This window comes from Eretmochelys imbricata, chromosome 6, assembly GCF_965152235.1.
Source record: "Eretmochelys imbricata isolate rEreImb1 chromosome 6, rEreImb1.hap1, whole genome shotgun sequence".
Classification (NCBI taxonomy): domain Eukaryota; kingdom Metazoa; phylum Chordata; order Testudines; family Cheloniidae; genus Eretmochelys; species Eretmochelys imbricata.
In genome coordinates this window covers 18,735,304-18,757,791 of record NC_135577.1, presented here as the reverse complement: position 1 = coordinate 18,757,791, position 22,488 = coordinate 18,735,304, and the positions used below count along the sequence as shown (strand labels likewise).

Below are 22,488 nucleotides of genomic sequence, written 5' to 3'. Positions count from 1 at the left end.
CCCCGTCTTCCCGCACAAACAGCTGGGGGGTGGAGGTGGAGAAGCAGAGTGGGGCGGCATATTCAGGGGAGGAGGCAGAGCAAAAGTGAGTTGGGGTGGGGGCAGGGCGGGGAGCTGCCGGTGGGTGCTCTGCACCCACCAAATTTTCCCCTTGGGTGCTCTAGGGCTGGAGCACCCATGGAGCCGGCGCCCAAGGCGCCACTTTTGGCTGGTTAAATTTAGAAGCCCTTTTAGAACCGGTTCTCCCTCACGGAACAACCGGTTCTAAAAGGGCTTCTAAATTTAACAACCAGTTCTAGCGAACGGGTGCGAACGGGCTCCAGCTCTCCACTGATTCTGGGGCTGATCAGTGGCAAGACCAACCTGATTGGTCAGGAGCTGAGTGGGCAGGACTTAAAGAGCAACTTTTTACTCTTTCTGAATTCTGGTTGGCCACTAAAAAAGGGCGAGGGGGCGGGGCTCAGGAAGGAGTTTTACCCCAAACCTTATTCCTCATTGGTCAGTGGCAGAGGTTTGAGGGTCTAGGCCATTCTCCCTGTTGCTTGGTGAAGGGCAAAGGGCAAGGGGTGGAGTTGAGACAGGAAGTCCCACCCACTGCTGATTTCTCACTGGACAAGAGGTGGGTCTTCGGACAGAGTCTGTAGCAGGATTTCTGGCTCATTCTCGATGCTGATGGGTCAGACAGAAGGGCCGGTGGGTGGGGCCACCTCTTTGAGCAGCTGTGACGATCCCCATTCATATCATGATCCCCCTTCTCCGTCTTTCTCTCTCCTGCAGCTTGCGGAGCTGCGGTGTGACAGCCGCTGGCTGCGGGGATCTCGCCCCTGTTCTCAAAACCAGCCAGAGCCTGACAGAGCTGAACCTGCGTGGTAATAATCTGGGAGATGCCGGAGTGCGGCTGCTGTGTAAGGGGCTGACACACCCGAACTGCAAACTGCAGAGACTGGAGTAAGTAACAGCCGGCAGAGAGAGGGAGAGGCTACTGTCTGGAAAACCACCTATCACAGGACCTGGGTATCTCCAGGGAACGTTACAATAACTGCATCTGTGTACCACCCCTGGCACTGTGAGTCCAAATCCAACCCAGGGCAGAAATCTGAAGTAAAAGAAGCAGGCGTATTGCTCCAATCTGCCTCTGTTACAGGGGGATTTTAATTGGAGGGAAATAGGATCTGAGTATGGCAGAATATGCAGAAGGTGCTGAAACTATTGTTTGAAAATAAAATAACTACACAAGCAACTGCTCGTTAGGAGGGGAGGACAATTGGGGGTGAAAGAATAGGTGGGAGGAGGGGTTGAGGCTCAGGAAATGGGGGTCTAGCAGGAGTGGGAAGGAGACGGATGGGAGCTAGAGAGGGGGACATGAGGGTCTGCAATGGGCACAGGGGGAAAATATTTTGTGTGAGCCACAACCTGTGTTTCCCCAGCCCCTCTACAGCGATGTGTCCTCCCCCATCCCTGCTGCCCTCAGGTGAGCCATGTGACAGGGGGATTGCTTGCTGTGGGTGTCTGAGCCCATTTTCCCTACCCCACATGAGAGCCAAGATCTAGGGAATCCCTGCCCAATAGCTTAGAACTGGCATGTTCAGAGATGCACCAAGAACAAAGTGCTGAGACTGGGGCGAGGAGCTAAGAACTGAGACACTTGGCACATATCAGAAACTCTGGCACTGAGAAGGGGGAAAGGAACAACCACTGAAAGGAATGGAGCAGTTCACATATATGAGCTATTTTTTCAGGCTATACTCATCCCCATGCGGTAGTCTCTTTCAGCTGAGAACATTGCGTTAAATGAATGGGCCATTTAACACCAGTCTGAGCCTTCAACTTTGAGGTTTGAAACACGGCCAGGGTGAAAATCTGAGAATGAACTGTAAATGTCTGGGAAAAATTAAATTAAGGTAAACGCCCACACAACGCTGCCCTCTCTGAATGATGTCTCAGAATGACCATAACATAAACACTTGCAATCCGGCATTTCATTTGATGGACAGATGCTACCTGCCCTTGCCCTACACTCAAACACTGAGCCTACTCCCCTGAGAGAATGCCACATTTGTAAAATTTAACAACCCCTTCATACCCTTTACAATCCCTTCAGACTTGCACACAGGTTACCACCTCAACCTGTACTTTCCCCTACCCATCATTAAATCCACAGACTGCTCTCACATCCCACCTCACTACTGACACTAGCCATCGCACCCCGTGCCCTGCTACTGACACAACCTCCACAATTCTCTACTGGAATGATGCCAGCTGGAACCTCATGGCTCACATGAACCTCTTTCTTTTGAGAATATACAGGAGGAAGACTCAGACACAGAGCTCCTTGTATCACAGTCACAGCTCTTCCCGGCTGCTTCAGCTTCTTCCTCCACTATTCAATACAGTTACACCTGACACCGTGAATTCATCTGGAGGGCATGCACTTATTCCCAGTGACTCTTGCCAGCTCTAAGGGGGCAGAGTTAAGGTTGTGTGGGTGTTTACCTTCACTCTCTATTTCCTAGTTTTCTGAAGTGTGAGAAGGGCATAAGCTATCACTTGCCAACCTTAACTCTGAATTCAACAAGATTTGTCATGTAATTAGTGTATTACAGTATTGCTTAAGTGCCCCAGCCGCGATCAGGGCCTCAGTGTGTTAGGCACTAGACATGTTGTATTGGCAGGTGTCACCAGTCAGTTCTCTTATAGTCGTCCAAGTTCTTTTTTAGCACTTAAGCAAGGTTTAGTCTTGGGGTGACACGTTTTGTGTTAGTTTTATTGGGTTTCGCAAGGTTTGGTGGAGATGTAGTTTTGGAAGGAGTGAATTGTGGAAGAAGCCAGAGAGTTTGCTGTCTGCATTGCACTTTGATTACAGCCTATTCTGGAGGCAGGTTTCTGCTTGGGAGTTTGGTGTTTGGCTGAGAACCCTGAAAGAGGAGACAGCCCTTTATGCTGTGTGACCGTCTCATTCCAGGACAGAGGGAAGTGGAAGGAAATATTATTCCCACTTTTCAGATGAAAAAATGAGACCCAGAAAGATGGAATGACATTCCCAAGGTCGCACAGGTAGTGTATGGTAGAGCCAGGAACTGAACACAGATCTCCCAAGTTCTCATCCAGGGCTTTCACTGCACAACCAGGCTTTCTCTTGCAGGGAGCTGTGTTCATTCTTGTGTTTCTTGATTTCAGAAATCTGCTGTTTTTAATGGACATTGTCTTTTTTTTATGGTTAAGGTTATTAAGGCAGAGCTATTTAACCAGAGTACCACTTGAGCATCCCTCTAGATTACAGCCACCAGAAACCCCCATTCAGGGTAGGAACCAAGACCACAGAGCTAAACCTGGCAGCTCCCTTAAAGGGACAGTGCATCCTATGTCAACATGTTAAAATGTCTCAGCAAATTCTGCCTTAACTTCTCACAATTGAGTGTTGCAATTGATTGGTCATGGGTGGGAGTTGTCCTCATGGATGATGACTATATTGTGGCATATGCTTCCAAAGCACTGGTTAAACACAACACTTCCCTTTGAGAGACACTTGCTGGCTGTTGTGTGTGAGGTGTATTCTAGCTCTACTGATTTCTGACCATATATGTTCATGAAACTTAGGTGCCGGAAGCCATATTACACAATCCACTTTGCAAAGCATCACCTGCCATTTTATTGTGATGATTACAATACTTGGAATTTTTGGGCCTCAGCTCCTGGAGTCATGTGAATAATTTAGAATTTCAGCTTAAAATTTATTGATAATTATGTTTCTAGGCCCTCAGGATTGTGGAGAAAAGATTAAGAATGTGAACCATGGGTAACCTACACACTCAGGAACTAGCAGGCTAAGAAAAAGAAACACAAAAGCATTAATTTAAATCATGATTTGGGGATCATGAAGTCTGACTTTTGAACTTCTGCAATTGGCAATACTGCCTATCGTTGTCAGATGTCCCTCTGTCAAATGTTGATAACTGTTCGGCTGCATGCGTGTGCTCCCTCTGTGTGCTGCCCTGGCTCTGCGCAGATAGCTGGCAAAGCAGACCCCAAGAGAACCCCCAGAATCAGATAAGGTACGAAGGCACCTGGCAAGGTTTACTGGAAAATGAAGCACAGGAATAGTTTCCAGTAGACTACAGGATTTACTACAAATATGTGCCCCCTAACAATGGACTAAGTTCAGTCACTGGCAGGATTTCCCAGTGCCCCCTAAGCTGGACAAAGGCAGCCCCTCTGGCTCCTCTCCTGACTCCATCCAGTTTCATTAAAATCCCTTGGGATACCAGCTGGCTCTTGGTAACCTGTGCTGGGTAAGATCTCTCTCTCTCTGGATTCTGGTCACTGCGGTGCTGGAGCTGCCATATCCCTGAAGCCACAGTCTCACTTTTTGGGGGAGTGGGAATTTAGCAGGGGCTCCCTGATCTGTGCTGTCTCTCTCCTCTCTCCCAGCTTCCAATTGTAAACCCTCTCCCTTTGTCAGGCTGCCTCTCTCCCTCTCACACACACACAAGTGGCAGGGGGAAGTGTATCAGGATCTCTCTCTCTCAGACATACACACACACAGAGCAGGCAGTACAGGGGGATCTCTCTCACTGAGGACTGTGGGATTGTTTAGGATGGAGGTTGAGAGTGAGTGTGCTTTGCTGTTGTCTGTGTTTTGGGGATTTTTTGTTTGTTTGTATGTGTGTTTCATTATTTTTTGGTAGTTGTGGGTTTATTTCAGGCCTTCTTTTGTCTTAGCAGGCTTTTGGGCATCCTGTGGACTGGGATGGCTGGTTGAGGGCCCAGGGGGACAAAGATTACAATTTGTCGCAGAGTCTGAGAGTTTAACGTGTGGCTATGGGTTTCGGATTTTGCCTCCAGGCTTTTCCTCGGTGGAGGAGCATGTTCTAGCTGTGTGGAAGGTCATTGGGTTTAAGAATGTGAGGTATTGCCTCCCGCATGAGCAAGGCTGTGTTGTTTGTTGCCACACGAAGCCTCCGTAAGCAGATGGTTGTGGAGGGGATTAGGGTGTTTTTGTCCCTGTTGTGCCCCTCTCAACACCTGCTGTTCAAGTTGCTGTTTCTAATGTCCCTCCATTTTTAGGAAATGAGCAGGTGGCCAGAGGCCTGGTAAGATCACTAGCCCTATTAGGAGGATTCCTTTCAGCTGTAAAGCCCAGAAGTTCGGCATGTCTTGTCCTTTCATTGGCAGCTCTATATGATACTAAACTGTGCTTCCAAAGTATTTAAGGTGTCCCTGAAGTATAGGATTGGGGAGTGTGACAACATCATGTTTGTTGCCACTGAGGAAGTGGCCTGTTTTCGTTGTGGGAGTCTGACACACTGAGTCAATCAGTGCCCTAAGAAGAGGCAGGCTGCCCCTGGTGACCCTGTGCCTGGGAATGTGGGGGGCTCTGAGGGTAAAGCGCAGGGTGGGGTGGCTGCAGGAGGGACTGAGTGCCAGCAGGCTCCAGCTGTCTCTGGGGGTTCTGGAGGGAAGGGGGTTAGTGGCCCCTTTACACCCAGGGGTGATGGTATTAGTGGCTCTGTGGCTCCTGATTCAGTGGACTCTCAGCCTGAGCCTGTCTGAGAAATGGAGTCTGGGCCCGTCGCTGTGGTTTCCACGGCTTTGGCTGTGGATTCTGACTTGTTGGCAAAACTCCAGAATAAAAAACAGCCATTGAAGGCCCCAGTGGATTAGTTTGGTCAGTGCAGTCGGGGAGCACATGGCTGCAGGTGCTGCTGAGGGTCATTCTTTGGTTGGAGGCATGGGGAATTCTTAGGTATTAGTACCCTCAGTCCCGGCATCCCACTCCCTACAGTCTCTCTGAGGTTCCCCCCCGCTCTCGAGGTCAGTCGTGACTCTGAGTCTGAGAGTGTGGGATGAAAAACTCATGGATTCTTTGGGACCTGAACTCCCTGAAGGGAAATATACCCTGGACGCTACTGGCAGGTTTCTGGATGAGACTAAGATGTAGACTAATGTGGTATATAAGTATTAGAAATTAGGTTAGAAATATTTCATAAGCCAGACATTTTTGCACTGAATCTATTTACTGGCTCGCGACAGACCATCAAAATTTACAAATGGGTCCTGAGACCAAAGAAGTTGAAAACCACTCTTTCAGCTCAGCCACGGCTCCCATGGCTTCTAGACTTCTGGCTCCCTGTCAGCCCTAGTGGATTGATTGTGAATCAGGATTCTAGAAGCCATGGGAACCTAGAAGCCCTGGGAACAGTGGCTGAGCCAGGAGCCTTAAAGGTAGGGAGCTGGTGCTTCCAGACTTCTCAGCTCTGCAGCTGGGAGCCAGAAGCCGATCCCTGTGTTGAGGTGGTATTCTCAGAGCTTCCAGGTGCTCAGCGGATAACTTCTACCAGTTCATCAGAAAACACATACTTCTTGAATATCATTTTTATTTAATTTAAATAATTTATATACAGATTATAGTAGTTTATGCTTTAACACAGGATGTTATAATTTCTTATTTAATTGTAAATATTTTAAAAGCAAAATAGATTTAATTTAAATAAAAAGTCCAATTTCAATTAATCTGATTTAAGGAAAACAATCAGACAATGGCTGTGATTCTTTTATTAAAACAAACATCCATTTTCCTCCACCCTGCTTACACTCAGTATCAGGTGTGAGGCATTAGCCAAAGCAGAACATAACTGTAGGCGTATTTCTGCAGAAATTGCTTGTTTATGTGACCACTTTTGAGTAGAGACTAAACACAAAGGTTTAAGTTTGTGTGACAGGGATTTTTTTAGTTTACAATGGAAACAAATTTCCATGAGGAGGTTTTTCACCATATCTTTGATTGGCTCTTGGGGGAAGACAAGGCAATGTGGCTGTGTAGCCTCCTGGCTGGGTGCCGGGAGCACAGCATCGCAGCTGGCAGTGGGGCCAGGAGCGCAGCCCCACGACCATACTCCTGGCACCCCACTGCTGGCCACGGGGCTGCATTCCTGTCTCCGCAGCCGCCCCACCTCTTCCCCCGAGCGCCCCCCCCCACCCCACCAGTCCCCGCTAGGTCAATGCCGGGCTGGCCCTTGCCGCCAGAGCAGAGCCCTGCAGCTGGCAGCAGCAGAGGGGCTAGCATAGACCTCCCCTGATCTGGAAAATTCCCTGGTTCAGGGTGCCAGACCAGGGAGGAACAACCTGTAGTTGTAGCTCCGGCTGCAGCACCCCAACCAGCATCCCCAGAGCCACAAAGGGCATCCCAACCACCTACCGAGGGAAGGACAACCCCCATCCCGGGGACCGACAAACAGCCAGAAGGGTCAGCCCTATCTCCAGAATCCCCATGCTGGACCACACTGTGAGGAGGATCAATGCCCTTTTGCAAGGCAGTGCCCTCACTAGATGGCTAAGTGACCTCATACAGATCATCCAGCTCAAAACCGACATGAGACGGGTCAGTGCTCCCCCGCATGTAACCTCGCACCACGCTGCCATCGGAGCAGCCAGCACCGCCTCACAGGTGCTGTGAGACGCAGCCGATGGAGGAGCTGAGACGCAGACCCCAGACCACACAGCAGGACCTCGCCCCTAGGAGACACAGCACTACCTCCAGGGCCGCCCAGCGAGACCCCGTCCGCAGAAGGTCCCGTGTTCCACCAAGGACCCCCCAGCTGAAAATCACCCACAGGAGAACCAGCACCGGTCCCAGTGCTTCCAAGCAAGACTGCTTTCCTCTGAGATCCAACACCAGCACTTCCAGAACTCCCCTCCCTCCTGAAAGAGCCAGCACTGCCCCAGAAACACTGGGAGAAGTCCCCCCTACAACACCAGTGACCCTGCCTCAAGATCCGACCGAGAACCGCTCTTAACTTCGGGAGGTAACAAGGCAGCAGGTTGTCCCCGCAGCAGCTTCCCAGCCCGAGCCTTCCCAGACGGGGCAGCCAGAGGAGCAGCAGCCATGGGCAAGGGCTGCCACACCATGGCAAAAAGCCTGGATGGAGGAGCTGGAGAAGACGGACTCCTTCGAAGACTTTGACGCCCTTATGGACAGACTGACCGTGGAACTGTCTGTGGAAATCGCATCCAGGAGCAGCGAACCCCAGGAGGGCATGTAGACCGCTCGCAGGTTTCCTGCACCAAACCGTAACAACAACACCAGAGAAGGCAGGAGAAGGAATGCCATCTGCTGCTACGACCCAGTGGCTGCATCCCATATCCAGAATCTCTACAGGATGAACCGTCCGAAAGCCATGAGAGAGATCCTTGACGGGCCTACTACGTCCTTGACGGGACATCCTACTGCTCTATCCCGTCTGAGAGACTCTTCTCCTACTTCAAGGACGTGTTCAATCACGAGGCCCAAAACAACGTACCCGAGAACACTTATTCCCTACCACTTTTAAAAACTCACACACATTAATCTGGAACAATGCTTGGTATGTACCCCATGTATCTCATCAGCTTTATAATCAAGATTTTTAATTTTTCATAACCCAAGCTTCACCCCAGATGTACAGTACCTTTCCTTTAAACCTGTGTAACGTGAACTTTAATAAAATTATTTATTAGTGAATTGCAGTCGTGGTAAAATGCCTTGGCTGAGATCAGGGCCTCACTGTGCTAGGCACTGTACATGTTGTTATGGAAGGTGCCCCCAGGTGGTGCTGTTACAGGTGCCCAAGCTCACTCAGCACCAGCGGCAGAGCTAGGCATAGTTCCAGTCCAATGGTCTTTCCACAAGGATGCATCATTGCTTTGTGATCCCTCAGTGCTCCTCTGTCTCCCATACATTTTGTTATAGCGGAAAGGGGATAGTGGTCATACTTCGAAATGTTTACAATGAGCAGCCGCTAACAGGACGAGTGAGAGAAATCTCTTCCATGCTCCATGTCCCAAAACCTTGACAGTTTTATTACAGGTTTGTAACATAACTTTTAGCATGTGAGAGAAGACTGGTGTGTCTTTCTCCTTCTCCACCCTCTACACAAACATTCCCTGCAACATGTAGCCCCTGAACCAATATTTCCAGCTCCCGGTCTCTTTCCCATCCCATTAAGCCAGTGGTTCCCAAACTTTAACAACTCACGAACCCTTTCACTAAAATGTCAAGTCTCGCGAACCCCCTCCTAAAAATGAATGTGTGCAGGGATTTTCTCCCTTACCTGAGCATAAATTATAAAAGCCGTGATCTAGGAGATATAAAATTTGTTTTATGACATGCTTATTATGCTATTTATTATTAATTATTATTTATCACTACAGTATTCTTATTACATTATGAAAACGGCAACACTCTTCCAAGATCTCACTTTTCTAGCTTGTATCACTTTGATTAAGCCAGTTATAAGACAAGGCTCTTATGTTTCCTCAAGGAGTATCAGATGTGAAACAGCAGGAAGGTATTTAAGAAGCCAACTCAAAGAGCTCCTCCTACACAAGCATTCGGGTCTTGAGCAGTCCAGGCAAACAACGCACGATACAACAAAGCTTAAATTTGTTCTTCATAATAACTTTAAAAACAACACTAGCAGCCTATTTAATTTGAAGAACAGCAAAACAAATCCCCAAGAGCCCCCTGTAACATTTCGCGAACCTCCAGGAGTTCACAAACCCCAGTTTGGGAACCACTGCATGAAGCCATTGGTTGGTACTGTAGAAGCCATTAACATGTAAGAAGCGTCTCCTTGCTGTCTCCTGCCCTATGCTGCTGCATGCGCATATCACAGGCAGCCGCTTAATGGAGGGCTGTACACTCCCTTGGTTACACAGTCCAAACCGCACACAGAGCTGGGCCCCTCACTCCCACTATCCAGCTCCAGTTGGAACTCCTGCCCCTGCTTCAGCTAGACGTCCCCAGCCATGTCCCAGGTCCACCCAATCCACCCCTCCTCCAAACTGGGACACTCCCCTCACACATTCTGGCCAGCCTCCCCCTTCCCCCCACACAGGGGTGATGTGAATTTTAACTATTCCTTGTCTGGATTTCAGATGTTAAATTTGTTACCTTCATTCCCACCCCCATCCCAGATCCCAGGGACGTTCAGGGAGGGGAGCTCAGATCCCCCAAGAAGACCAGGGTCCCTCAGCTCCCAAAAGTTACAGTGGGCAGGGAGAGGGGCTCCGACCCCTGTAAAGGGGTAGGTGTTCCATAGATCTCAGCACACCCACAGAAGGGGAAAATGCAGTGCCGACAGGACCCCCCACTTAAATCCCCATCTTCTTCTACTATCACTCACTTTGTAGCTTGATCTATAGATTATGAATATAAATGTCCAGTTATTACTTTGAGGGTAGACCGGTTGTTGTCCCAAGATCAGGCCCAGTATTATTAAAATTATTAGATAGTTGGGAACCCCGATATGCACAGGTGCAACACTCACGTTATAGGAACTCTTTTATATTTACAAATATAGAATTTCTTAGTACATTTAGCAAAGTCGCACACACTCTAACTCAGTAAGGTAGATAGAGATACTACAGAAGGTACATCAGAACATCCCTACTCACACCATCCTTGCAGGACAACGTGAAATGTTAGCCATTATCTTCTTCATCACAGTCATCTTCCTCATCTTCACTAGAGGCCATCATTCTGGCCCCTCCTAAGGGCTACATCTCTCTCTCTCTCCCACCCGCCCACAGGCTGGGATGCCACTTTTATAATATGTTAAACTGACATTTACCGTGTCTAATGCCTATTCAGTAGGGGTTTCTCCCCTTTTCCTTATTTGTATTTCCACCTCCCCTTATCAATGTTCAGATGTCCTTCTTGTACAGGTTAGTATGTTCATGATTTCACCCCATTATCATATATGTCAATTCATTGCCTTGGCACTCTTGCAGTCAGATCTCCCATCCAAAACCTCCAGAAGCTGGTCTTAGTTATGTTCTGTGGTTGGCTAATCTCATTATGGACAAAATTCCCCCCTACACTCTACTTCTAGTTTCCCAAAATTTATGAGTTACCTGAGTTTATCTGTGCCAGAGGTCGTAGGCCTCAAGCTCCATGCTAACTGCTGAAGCCATTGTCTTACAGGATACGAGCCTGTAGGTTCCTTGCTCTGCTGCTGTATATAATAAAGCAGAATATAAAGCAAAGCAGTTAATATAATAGAGGTAAGCTGGCCAACTGGGCTACAACATTCTCAAACCCCTCCTACTTCTCCACTCCCCCAATCCCTACCCCTCTCTCTTATCTGAGCTCACCAAAGCATCTCCCCCCACCACTCGTTCCCATGTGTCCCCCGCTCCATAACACCCCATCCTTTGCTGCAGACTCAGACTCTCCTTCCCGTATTGCTACCTGCTCTCGCACCCTTAATCAATCCTCTCCCCCGTGAACAGTCATGTGTATCATTTGTTTTCTTTTCAACAACAGTGTCAGACCCTTCTGAATATTCTACTGTGCTTAGGTGACATTTCTCCAAAATAAACAATAAAACCTCAACAGAGGGAGATTTTTCCCAAATATTTAAATTTCATTCTGAGATTTCTGCCTAGGGTGGAACTTCAGACTCAAAGATGTGTTAAGCACCCCATTAATCTCAATGAGATGTTCTCCCCATGGAGATGAACGCAGCCTGAAACAATGAACAAGGAGTAATGGTCTGAAGTTGCAGTGGCGGAGGTTTAGGTTGGATATTAGGAAAAACTTTTTCACTAGGAGGGTGGTGAAACACTGGAATGCGTTCCCTAGGGAGGTGGTGGAATCTCCTTCCTTAGAAGTTTTTAAGGTCAGGCTTGACAAAGCCCTGGCTGGGATGATTTAGTTGGTGTTGGTCCTGCTTTGAGCAGGGGGTTGGACTAGATGAGCTCCTGAGGTCCCTTCCAACCCAGATATTCTATGCTTCTATGATTCTATGGCTCTGAGATGTATGAATTGCACCATTCATGTCAGTGAGTCTCCCTCCCTCCCCAGTGCTAGACAATTCCTCATATGGGTCAAGCACAGTACTGGGTTTACAATGGCGCCAGACCCACACTGGGAAGGGGCCCATTATGGACCTGTCTAACCCATCCACACGACTGGGTCTGGTCCCTATCGCTGGAGAAGTCCAGCACCCAGGCCTTGCTCTATGAGCAGATCCCAGCCAGCAGGTCCCAGTCACCGGTCAGAAGCTGGACTCTGCCATGTGAGCTGGGCAAGGATGGTGTCCATGGGGCCAGTGGGTGTACCTGGGCAGGGTGAGCTTGTGGGGGTCATGTTCCAGGGGTCTGCCCCACTCCCCAGTGCGGTTCTGGCTCCAAATACTGCTGCCTGGGACATGTGGGGACCCACCCACGATCCTTGGCACGAGCCACCTGGGACCAGTGCAAAGGCTGAGTCAGTCTCGGCCAGTGGGCAGGGGAGCAGCACGGGGGGGGCTCGGCTGGACCCCACCAGCCAAGTGGGTCCTGAGGGAACCTGGCCTGGGCAGGCCCCGATCCGACATGGATGATCACACCATCCCTGAGGGATTGGAGCGATCCCCGCTCCGCGACCAGCCCCACCCATGTTGCCAGGTCAGTCCAGTAGACACAGTCATTTCCCAGTGGGGTTGGTGAGTGCAGCCGAGGGGCAGGACTCAAGGGAGTGGGTTTCTGAGGGGTCTGTGTATGGGGTTTCTGGGCAGTGGGGGTTGGGGGAGGGTTGTGTATTTTGGGGCACTGGGTATAGGGGGTCTGGAGGGCACTGTGCAGTGAGGTGGGGAGGCAGAGAAGGGGCGCTGGGCACTGGGGGAGTCTGTGGGCAGCGATGGTGTGCAGGGCTTTGTGCAGTTGTGGGGTGTCTGTTAGGGAGTCTCTGGGAAGGGCGGTGCTAGGATTGGGTCTGTGTGGGAGTCTCAGCAGAGCGGCGCTGGGCATAGGGGTCTGTGGGGGGGGGTCTCTGAGTGAGGAGGGTGCTCAGTGGTGTGTGTATGACTCAGCTCAGGTCTGCCTCCAGGGTACAGGGTGCGCGGACAGTGCAGGGCCAGGTCGGTCAGTTTACGTCTGGTGGCTGCCGGTTTGTGAACAGTGCCCTGAGGCTGTGCTGGGGGGAATGGGGCCACCCGCTCCATGCCCTGCCCCACTGCCCCCATGGGGGTTCACAAATATGTTTGGTGCCAGGCCCAGAAAAAGGTTAATCTGGCCTGGTGAAGCGTACCCGTGCCCAGCTTCTCAACCCAGTCTCAGCAGTGTGCTTGGTGCTTGCTCGGAGCATGCTTGTTCTAAACTACCCACCCAGAGGGGCGGGGCTTCCCCTGATCCTGGCACACAAACGGAGGGAGCGGGACTCAGACACCCTTAGAAATGCAACCCCTCCAAAACCTGGCTCACATGCGGGGGGTAGGGAGGGGGCTCAGACACCCCAGATCCTGGCACACACAGAAGGGAAGAATGTGGGGCTAACAGGCACCTGTCTCTTTATGCTCCCCCAAACACCCTGCCACTCACGCCATGTGTCCTACCCCCTCACCTGAGTCTTCCAGCTCCCTCACCTCCTCTGCCACCCACCCCCATTTATCCCCCTCCCCGCAGTGCAGCCCCAAATCCCTCTCAACCTTATTCCCACAGTTCTGGACCCGTATAATATCCCTCCCTTCCAGCAAGCATTCATGTAATTATTTTTTTTACAAAAGTACTTGATTACATTTCCCCAAAATAACACATTCCCCAGACACACATTTTAACAATCTGCTATCCTTTTTTTTCCGAATGTCTCCCAAGTGAGAGGTCAAACTGACTTGGGGTTAAGATCAAAGGACGACTGACTATTCTTTTAAGCTATCCTATTTCCATAGAATAGCTAAGGCGAACAATCCTGTTAACTCCTCTGTCCACACATGATCAGTTTAATCCATTTAAAATGTCATTTGGAAGGGGAGGCTTCTGATATTGTAATGTAGAGAAGCAAAATATGTTTCACATAAAGTTTTAATTTGATTTTCTCCAGAGGGTGCCAGACTCTCTGTTGGAGGAACCCTTGAGCTCTGGGCACCCTGGCGCAATGATCTGAGCCCTGGTTTAATCACTTTCTGTGGGCATGTCCACACTGGAATTAAAAACCGATGGCTGGCCTGTGTCAGCTGACTTGGGCTTGCGAGGGCTGTTTAATTTCAGTGCAGGTTTCCGGGCGCTGGCTGGAGCCTGAGCTCTAGGACTTTTGAGGTCAGAGGATCCCAGAGCCTAAGTTGGCAACCAGAGCCTGGAAGTCTATACTGCAATTAAACAGCCTCATATCCTGATCCCCGGGGCCCAAACCAGCTCGCACAGGCCAATAGTTTATGGAGGAGATAGTATGATGGGATAACATGGTTTTGGTAATTAAATATTCATGGTAAATAGGCCCAATGGCCTGTGATGGGATATTAGATGGGGTGGGATCTGAGTTACCCAGGAAAGAATTTTCTGTAGTATTTGGCTGGTGAATCTTGCCCATATGCTCAGGGTTTAGCTGATCGCCATATTTGGGTCGGGAAGGAATTTTCCTCCAGAGCAGATTGGAAGAGGCCCTGGAGGTTTTTCGCCTTCCTCTGTAGCATGGGGCACGAGTCACTTGCTGGAGGATTCTCTGCTCCTTGAAGTCTTTAAACCACGATTTGAGGACTTCAATAGCTCAGACATAGGTGAGAGTTTTTTTGCAGGAGTGGTGGGTGACATTCTGTGGCCTGCATTGTGCAGGAGGTCAGACTAGATGATCCTAATGGTTCCTTCTGACCTAAATATCTATGAATCTATGAATAGTGGGCGTCTAACTGCAGTGTAGACACACCCTAAGAGCACAGAAAGGCTGCTGAAATCTGTCATCTTTAAGAAAAGCTGTTTTTTTCCCTGAGACTGTATCTTGGGAACAACTTGGTCAAACATCTAAAAGTTTGGAACATGTACAGAATCCAGGCACTCATGAGGCTCACACAACTTTCAAGGCAATCTGAGTAACTGTGTGGATTTTAGAATGGTTAGAAGAGTTGAATTTTAAACAGAAACGTGGTCTAAACCTTTAACTATAGCATCACCCTGCTATAAGAGACCAGAAAGACAAAGAATGGGGGAAGAAAATATAATTATTCCCATTTTCCAGATGGAAAATTGAGACCCATAAAGATAGAGTGACTTGCCCAAAGTCACATGAGGGAGTGGGTGGTAGAGCCAGGAGCTGAACCACAGATTTCTGAGTTCTAGTCCAGGGCTTTATCTACAAAAGCATCCTTTCTCCTGCAGAGAACCGTTGTTATTCTCTTGTATTTTCTGTCTCAGAAATGTGCTTTTTGGATTGGACACAGCCTCTCTTTTATATGGTTGTAGGGCTCCTTAACAATCAGCATTTAAAAATTAGGGCCAGTACTACTGATAGATTTTCTGACCATGATACACGTGATTTGTTGAAGTGTGTCAGAAAAATTCAAAAAGCTCTGACTGCTGACCAGACCAGACACACACAAACATCTGAAGTTATAAAGAGGCAAAACAAAATCCAGGTAGAGTTCCCTGGAGGTGGAGGGTGGCCATCTCCCAAATATTTTTGAAATGTCAGGTGCCGTTTCCAGTATATTTGAAGGTCTTCAGACATTTCAAAGGCAAAATTCCATGCAATAAGTCTAATAAGAGCATTCATGGTGTTCATCTGGAGTTCTGCACTGGAATAACTTTCTAGTGTCTCAAATTACATATTGTTAATATAGAAGTGCATCAAAACCACAAGACCCTAAATAGATATGATTATTTGCCAACAGATGCATACACAACTATATTCTAAAACCCAGCATCAACTTGAGTCAATTGGAGAATGTATGGAGGGGCATGAGCAGCGCCGGGATTAAGTTTCCATTCAGGTTTATCATTAAATCAGGACTGAAAACCCTTTATTTTCCACTTAACATTGTGTTAGAAAGAAAAATCGGGTTATTCTTGCCTCTGAGCTCAGTAACGATGGACTCTCTCCTCACCTTCGCAGGTGTCCTCTCTCCCCCTCTCTCTTTTAGCCTTTAAATCTTGTGGGGTTCTTCTCTTCTGCTTCAACTTGGATGCCCTCTTCTCTTCACCCCTCCCCAAATTAGGCTTCATCCCCTCAGATTCCCACCTATGCCTTTGGGTTTTTTCTCCCCCCTCTTCAACCCAATCTTAGAATCTCTCCCCTCCCTCCATTGCAGGCTCCTCTTCTTCTGCCTCCAAAATACGTTGGGGTCTCCTCAAACCCTTATAGACTCTGGGTGCTGACCAAGGCACGGGGGCTTCTCTCCCTTATACAAATTCAGGGGCTTTTTTCTCTCCCAAATGAGGAGATTTCCCTTCTGTGACACTCTACACTCTGAGGGAGCGCCCTGTGACCCCCATATTCATCATTTGTATGTAACTGTGATATTGCATACAAAGCAGGCCATGTAAGGTATCATGGGAAAGGTTATGATCTGCTGAAACCCATTGTTCCATCTAAATTTGTATATCACTAATGAATATAAAGTTATGAAAATTGTGTTATAAGGTTGTCACTAAAATATGCTGTGGGTTTGGGAAACGCCCAGATACTAGCTCCCGGTGTTTTATGAACTGTAACATCCAGTGGGGTGAGAAAACTGCTTGCTCTAAATACTACCTAGTGTCTTACAGGTTTAAGATTCAGACTGTGCACTTATTTTGTTTTCTTTGGTAACTAACTCTGACTTTTTGCCTATCACTTCTAATCACTTAAAATCAACCTTTTGTAATCAATAAACCTATGGTATGTCTACACTATGAAATTAGGTCGAATTTATAGAAGTCGTTTTTTTAGAAATCATTTTTATATAGTCGATTGTGTGTGTCCCCACACAAAATGCTCTAAGTGCATTAAGTGCATTAACTTAGCGGAGTGCTTCCACAGTACCGAGGCAAGCGTAGACTTCCGGAGTGTTGCACTGTGGGTAGCTATCCCACAGTTCCCACAGTCTCCGCTGCCCATTGGAATTCTGGGTTGAGATCCCAGTGCCTGATGGGGCAAAAAACATTGTCGCGGGTGGTTCTGGGTACATGTCATCAGGCCCTCCCTCCCTCTGTGAAAGCAACAGCAGACAATCGTTTTATGTCTTTTTTCCTGAGTTACCTGTGTAGACGCCATACCACGGCAAGCATGGAGCCCGCTCAGCTCACTGTCACCATATGTCTCCTGGGTGCTGGCAGATGCGGTACTGCATTGCTACACAACAGCAGCAACCCATTGCCTTGTGGCAGCAGACGGTACAGTAGGACTGGTAGCCGTCATCGTCTTGTCCGAGGTGCTCCTGGCTGCCTCAGTAAGGTCGGTCAAGAGCGCCTGGGCAGACATGGGCGCAGGGACTAAATTAGGAGTGACTCGACCAGGTCATTCTCTTTAGTCCTGTAGGCAGTCCAATTGTACCATCTTCTGCCGAGCAGGCAGGAGATGAGGATGGCTAGCAGTCCTATTGCACCATCTGCTGCCGAGCAGCCAGGAAATACGAGAGGGAGGGATAGCTTAGTAGGTTGAGTATTGGCCTGATAAACCCAGGGTTTTGAGTTCAATACTTGAGGGGGACATTCTGTGTGACAGTTGTTTTTGTTTCTCCTTGATGTAAAGCCACCCCCTTTGTTGATTTTAATTCCCTGTAAGCCAACCCTGTAAGCCATGTCGTCAGTCGCCCCTCCCTCCATCAGAGCAATGGCAGACAATCGTTCCACACCTTTTTTCTGTGCAGACGCCATACCACGGCAAGCATGGAGCCCGCTCAGATCACTTTGGCAATTTAGGAGCACATTAAACACCACACGCATTATCCAGCAGTATATGCAGCACCAGAACCTGGCAAAGCGAAACCGGGCGAGTAGGCAATGTCAGCACGGTGACGAGAGTGATGAGGACATGGACACAGACTTCTCTCAAAGCATGGGCCCTGGCAATGCAGGCATCATGGTGCTAATGGGGCAGGTTCATGCCATGGAATGCCGATTCTGGGCCCGGGAAACAAGCACAGACTGGTGGGACCTCATAGTGTTGCGGGTCTGGGACGATTCCCAGTGGCTGCAAAACTTTCGCATGCATAAGGGCACTTTCATGGAACTTTGTGAATTGCTTTCCTCTGCCCTGAAGCGCATGAATACCAAGATGAGAGCAGCCCTCACAGTTGAGAAGCAAGTGGCAATAGCCCTGTGGAAGCTTGCAACGCCAGACAGCTACCGGTCAGTCGGGAATCAATTTGGAGTGGGCAAATCTACTGTGGGGGGCTACTGTGATGCAAGTAGCCAACACAATCAAAGATCTGCTGCTATCAAGGGTAGTGACCCTGGGAAATGTGCAGGTCATAGTGGATGGCTTTGCTGCAATGGGATTCCCTAACTGTGGTGGGGCCATAGATGGAACCCATACCCCTATCTTGGCACCGGAGCACCAAGCCGGCGAGTACATAAACCGCAAGGGGTACTTTTCAATATTGCTGCAAGCACTGCTGGATCACAAGGGACGTTTCACCAACATCAACGAGGAATGGCCGGGAAAGGTACATGACGCTCGCATCTTCAGGAACTCTGGTCTGTTTCAAAAGCTGCAGGAAGGGACTTTATTCCCAGACCAGAAAATAAACAATGGGGATGTTGAAATGCCTATAGTTATCCTTGGAGACCCAGCCTATCGCCTTAATGCCATGGCTCATGAAGCCATACACAGGCAGCCTGGACAGTAGTCAGGAGCTGTTCAACTACAGGCTGAGCAAGTGCAGAATGGTGGTAGAATGTGCATTTGGACATTTAAAAGCGCGCTGGCGCAGTTTACTGACTCAGTTAGACCTCGGCGAAACCAATATTCCCACTGTTATTACTGCTTGCTGTGTGCTCCACAATATCTGTGAGAGTAAGGGGGAGACATTTATGGCGGGGTGGGAGGTTGAGGCAAATCACCTGGCTGCTGGTTACGCACAGCCAGACACCAGGGCGGTTAGAAGAGCACAGCAGGGCGTGGTGAGCATCAGAGAAGCTTTGAAAACCAGTTTCATGACTGGACAGGCTACGGTGTGAAAGTTCTGATTGTTTCTCCTTGATGAAACCCCCCGCCCCTTGGTTCACTCTACTTCCCTGTAGGCTAACCACCCTCCCCACCTCACTTTGATCAGCACTTGCAGAGGCAATAAAGTCATTGTTGCTTCACATTCATACATTCTTTATTCATTCATCACACAAATAGGGGGATAACTACCAAGGTAACCCAGGAGAGGTGGTGGAGGAGGGAAGGACAAGGCCACACAGCACTTTAAAAGTTTAAAACTTTAAAACTTATTGAATGCCAGCCTTCTGTTGCTTGGGCAGTCCTCTGGGGTGGAGTGGCTGGGTGGCCAGAGGCCCCCCCACCGCGTTCTTGGGCGTCTGGGTGAGGAGGCTATGGAACTTGGGGAGGAGGGGTTGTAGCGACGGTCTGTGCTCCTGCTGCCTTTCCTGCAGCTCAACCATACGCTGGAGCATATTGGTTTGATCCTCCAGCAGCCTCAGCATTGAATCCTGCCTCCTCTCATTACGCTGCCGCCACCTTTCAGCTTCAGCCCTCTCTTCAGCCCGCCACTTCCTCTCTTCAGCCTGCCATCTCTCCTCCCAGTCATTTTGTGCTTTCCTGCACTCTGACATTGTCTGCCTCCATGCATTCGTCTGTGCTCTGTCAATGTGGGAGGACAGCATGAGCTCAGAGAACATTTCATCACGAGTGCGTTTTTTTCGCCTTCTAATCTTCTCTAGCCTCTGGGAAGGAGAAGATCCTGTGATCCTTGAAACACATGCAGCTGGTGGAGAAAAAAAAAGGGACAGTGGTATTTAAAAAGACACATTTTATAGAACAATGGGTACACTCTTTCACGATAAACCTTGCTGTTAACATTACATACATAGCACATGTGCTTTCGTTACAAGGTCGCATTTTGCCTCCCCACAGCGCTTAGCTAGCCCCCCCCCCCTTCCCCATGGCTAACAGCAGGGAACATTTCTGTTCAGCCACAGGCAAACAGCCCAGCAGGAACGGGCACCTCTGAGTGTCCCCTTAAGAAAAGCACCCCATTTCAACCAGGTGACCATGAACGATATCACTCTCCTGAGGATAACACAGAGAGATAAAGAACGGATGTTGTTTGAACGCCAGCAAACATACACTGCAATGCTTTGTTCTACAATGATTCCCGAGTACGTGCCACTGGCCTGGAGTGGTAAAGTGTCCTACCATGGTGGATGGAATAAGGCTGCCCTCCCCAGAAACCTTTTGCAAAGGCTTTGGGAGTATATCTAGGAGAGCCACGAATGCCAGGGCAAATTAATCATTACACATGCTTGCTTTTAAACCGTGTATAGTATTTTAAAAGGTACACTCACCAGAGGTCCCTTCTCTGCCTGGCGGGTCCGGAAGGCAGCCTTGGGTGGGTTCGGGGGGTACTGCCTCCAGGTCCGTATGAGAAACCATTCCTGGCTGTCAGGAAAAACGGTTTCTCTGCTTGCTGTGAGCTATCTACAACCTCATCATCATCATCTTCCTCGTCCCCAAAACCTGTTTTCATGTTGCCTCCATCTCCATTGAAGGAGTCAAACAACACAGCTAGGGTAGTGGTGGCTGAACCCCCTAAAATGGCATGCAACTCATCATAGAAGCGGCATGTTTGGGGCTCGGACCCAGAGCGGCCATTCACCTCTCTGGTTTTTTGGTAGGCTTGCCTCAGCTCCTTAAGTTTCACGCGGCATTGCTTCGGGTCCCTGTTATGGCCTCTGTCCTCATGTCCTGTCATTCTCCTGGGAGATTTTGACAAATGTTTTGACATTTCGAAAACTGGAACGGAGTTCTGATAGCACGGATTCCTCTCCCCATACAGCGATCAGATCCCGTACCTCCCGTTCGGTCCATTCTGGAGCTCTTTTGCGATTCTGGGACTCCATCATGGTCACCTCTGCTGATGGTCACCTGAAGTTTTCCATTCTGGCTAAACAGGAAATTGAAATTCAAAAGTTCGCGAGCCTTTTCCTGTCCTGTTGAGAGTCCTGTCCAGAGCGGTCACAATGCAGCACTCTGGGATAGTTCCTGGAGGCCAATACCATCTAATTGCATCCACAGTACCCCAAATTCAAGCCAGCAAGGCCGATTTCAGCACTAATCCCCTTGTCGGGGATGGAGTAAGGAAATCGATTTTAAGAGCCCTTTAAGTCGAAAAAAAGGCTTCGTCGTGTGGACAGGTACAGGGTTAAATCGATTTAACGCTGCTAAATTCAACCACAACTCCTAGTGTAGACCACGGCTTAGTTTAATGTTTATCCTTACCAGAGAGTTTGATTGAAGTGCTCCGTAAATCTGCTCAGTTTACAAAGGCTGGTGAATGTCCACTTTCCATTTAATTTCCAATCAATAAACTTCCATTTCTCAAGAAAGGGTCTTGAGCAGTGCAAGACGGTATATTCCTAAAGTTCAACTCATGGAGCTGGGGGGATTTCGTTGAGGCCTTTCTCTGTGATTTATGCGTGGCTCTGGGAGCATTCACGGAATCTAGCTGGATATGAGGCTCCACACGCAGCTGTACTGAGTTGTAGGAGCACCTGGAGGGGTTTGCTGCTTGCCACCAGTCTGGCATTGTGAGAGACCACCCAAAATAGAGAGTAAAGGGGATACCGCGGTCCCACAGTTACAAGTTGCACCCCGGGGGTCCCGTCAGACCTCCCCATTTGGCAGAGTAACAATATTTTAAGGCAAATGAGGTGATGAAGGAGGCCGTGCAGATGACAGCTCTGGTGGAAGGGGTTTCTCAACATGTGTGCAAGATTTAGCAGGTGGGGGTGGGATCATGTTTGGGTGTGCAGGGCGCTCATTGTGAGGCCTCGAAGGAGGACAAAGACAGTTATACTTGCGGGTGGTCCTTGAAGTGCACATGGACATAGCCAGCCTGCTGCCATGGTTACCACTTCACTTGGCTAGCAGCTCCATCAGGAGCCCAGGCTCTGCAAGGGGGTTACAGAAACCAGCAAAACTTCTGCTTTTATAACCTCACCAGAGACTCTGAAACAGGCGCTGCAAAAAGCGTCACACAGTCGCCCTCCTTTCAGGGGCTCTTCCCTCCTCAAACCCTGGGGAACTCCCTGCCAGGGGGATCTTCTTCTCCTTGTCTTTCATGCTTTGATGATCCCTGGTCTCAGAGGAAGGTGGGTGTGATGCTGCCAGTGCTGGGCCTCGCAGCTGCCTCTCCTCCCCAGGCCTGAGGGTCAGAGGCGGGGCAGAGACAGGAGACGTCTGTGCCGGGATCGCGGAGGGTCAGGATCTCCCAGCTGCTGCTGCTCTGAGCCTGGCCCAGCTGTCTGAGGAGGGGGCTCCCCCTGCAGGTGCCCTGTAACAATGGACCTGCTCTGATTGGGTCGCACCGTCCTGGGGCTGATCAGTCGTAAGACCAACCTGATTGGTCAGGAGCTGAGTGGGCAGGACTTAAAGGGCAACTTTTTACTCTTTCTGAATTGTGGTAGGCCAATGGAAAGGGTGAGGGGGCGGGGCTTAGGAAGGAGTCTTTCCCAAAAGGTTATTCCTCATTCGTCCGTGGCAGAGGTTGGAGGTGTCTCGGCCCTTCTCCCTATTCTTGCTGTTGCTTGGTGAAGGGCAAAGGGCAAGGGGTGGAG

At 49.2% G+C, this 22,488-nt stretch overlaps 1 protein-coding gene across 1 annotated transcript in view; it reads left to right on the top strand.

Moving 5' to 3' along the window:
- LOC144266499 (NACHT, LRR and PYD domains-containing protein 12-like) overlaps window positions 1-22,488 on the top strand; it is a 171,717-nt gene that overhangs the window by 131,099 nt on the left and 18,130 nt on the right. Inside the window, exon 9 of the mRNA XM_077819933.1 lies at window positions 778-948. Coding sequence (XP_077676059.1) covers window positions 778-948 — 171 coding nt within the window. The remainder of the gene's footprint in view (window positions 1-777; window positions 949-22,488) is intronic.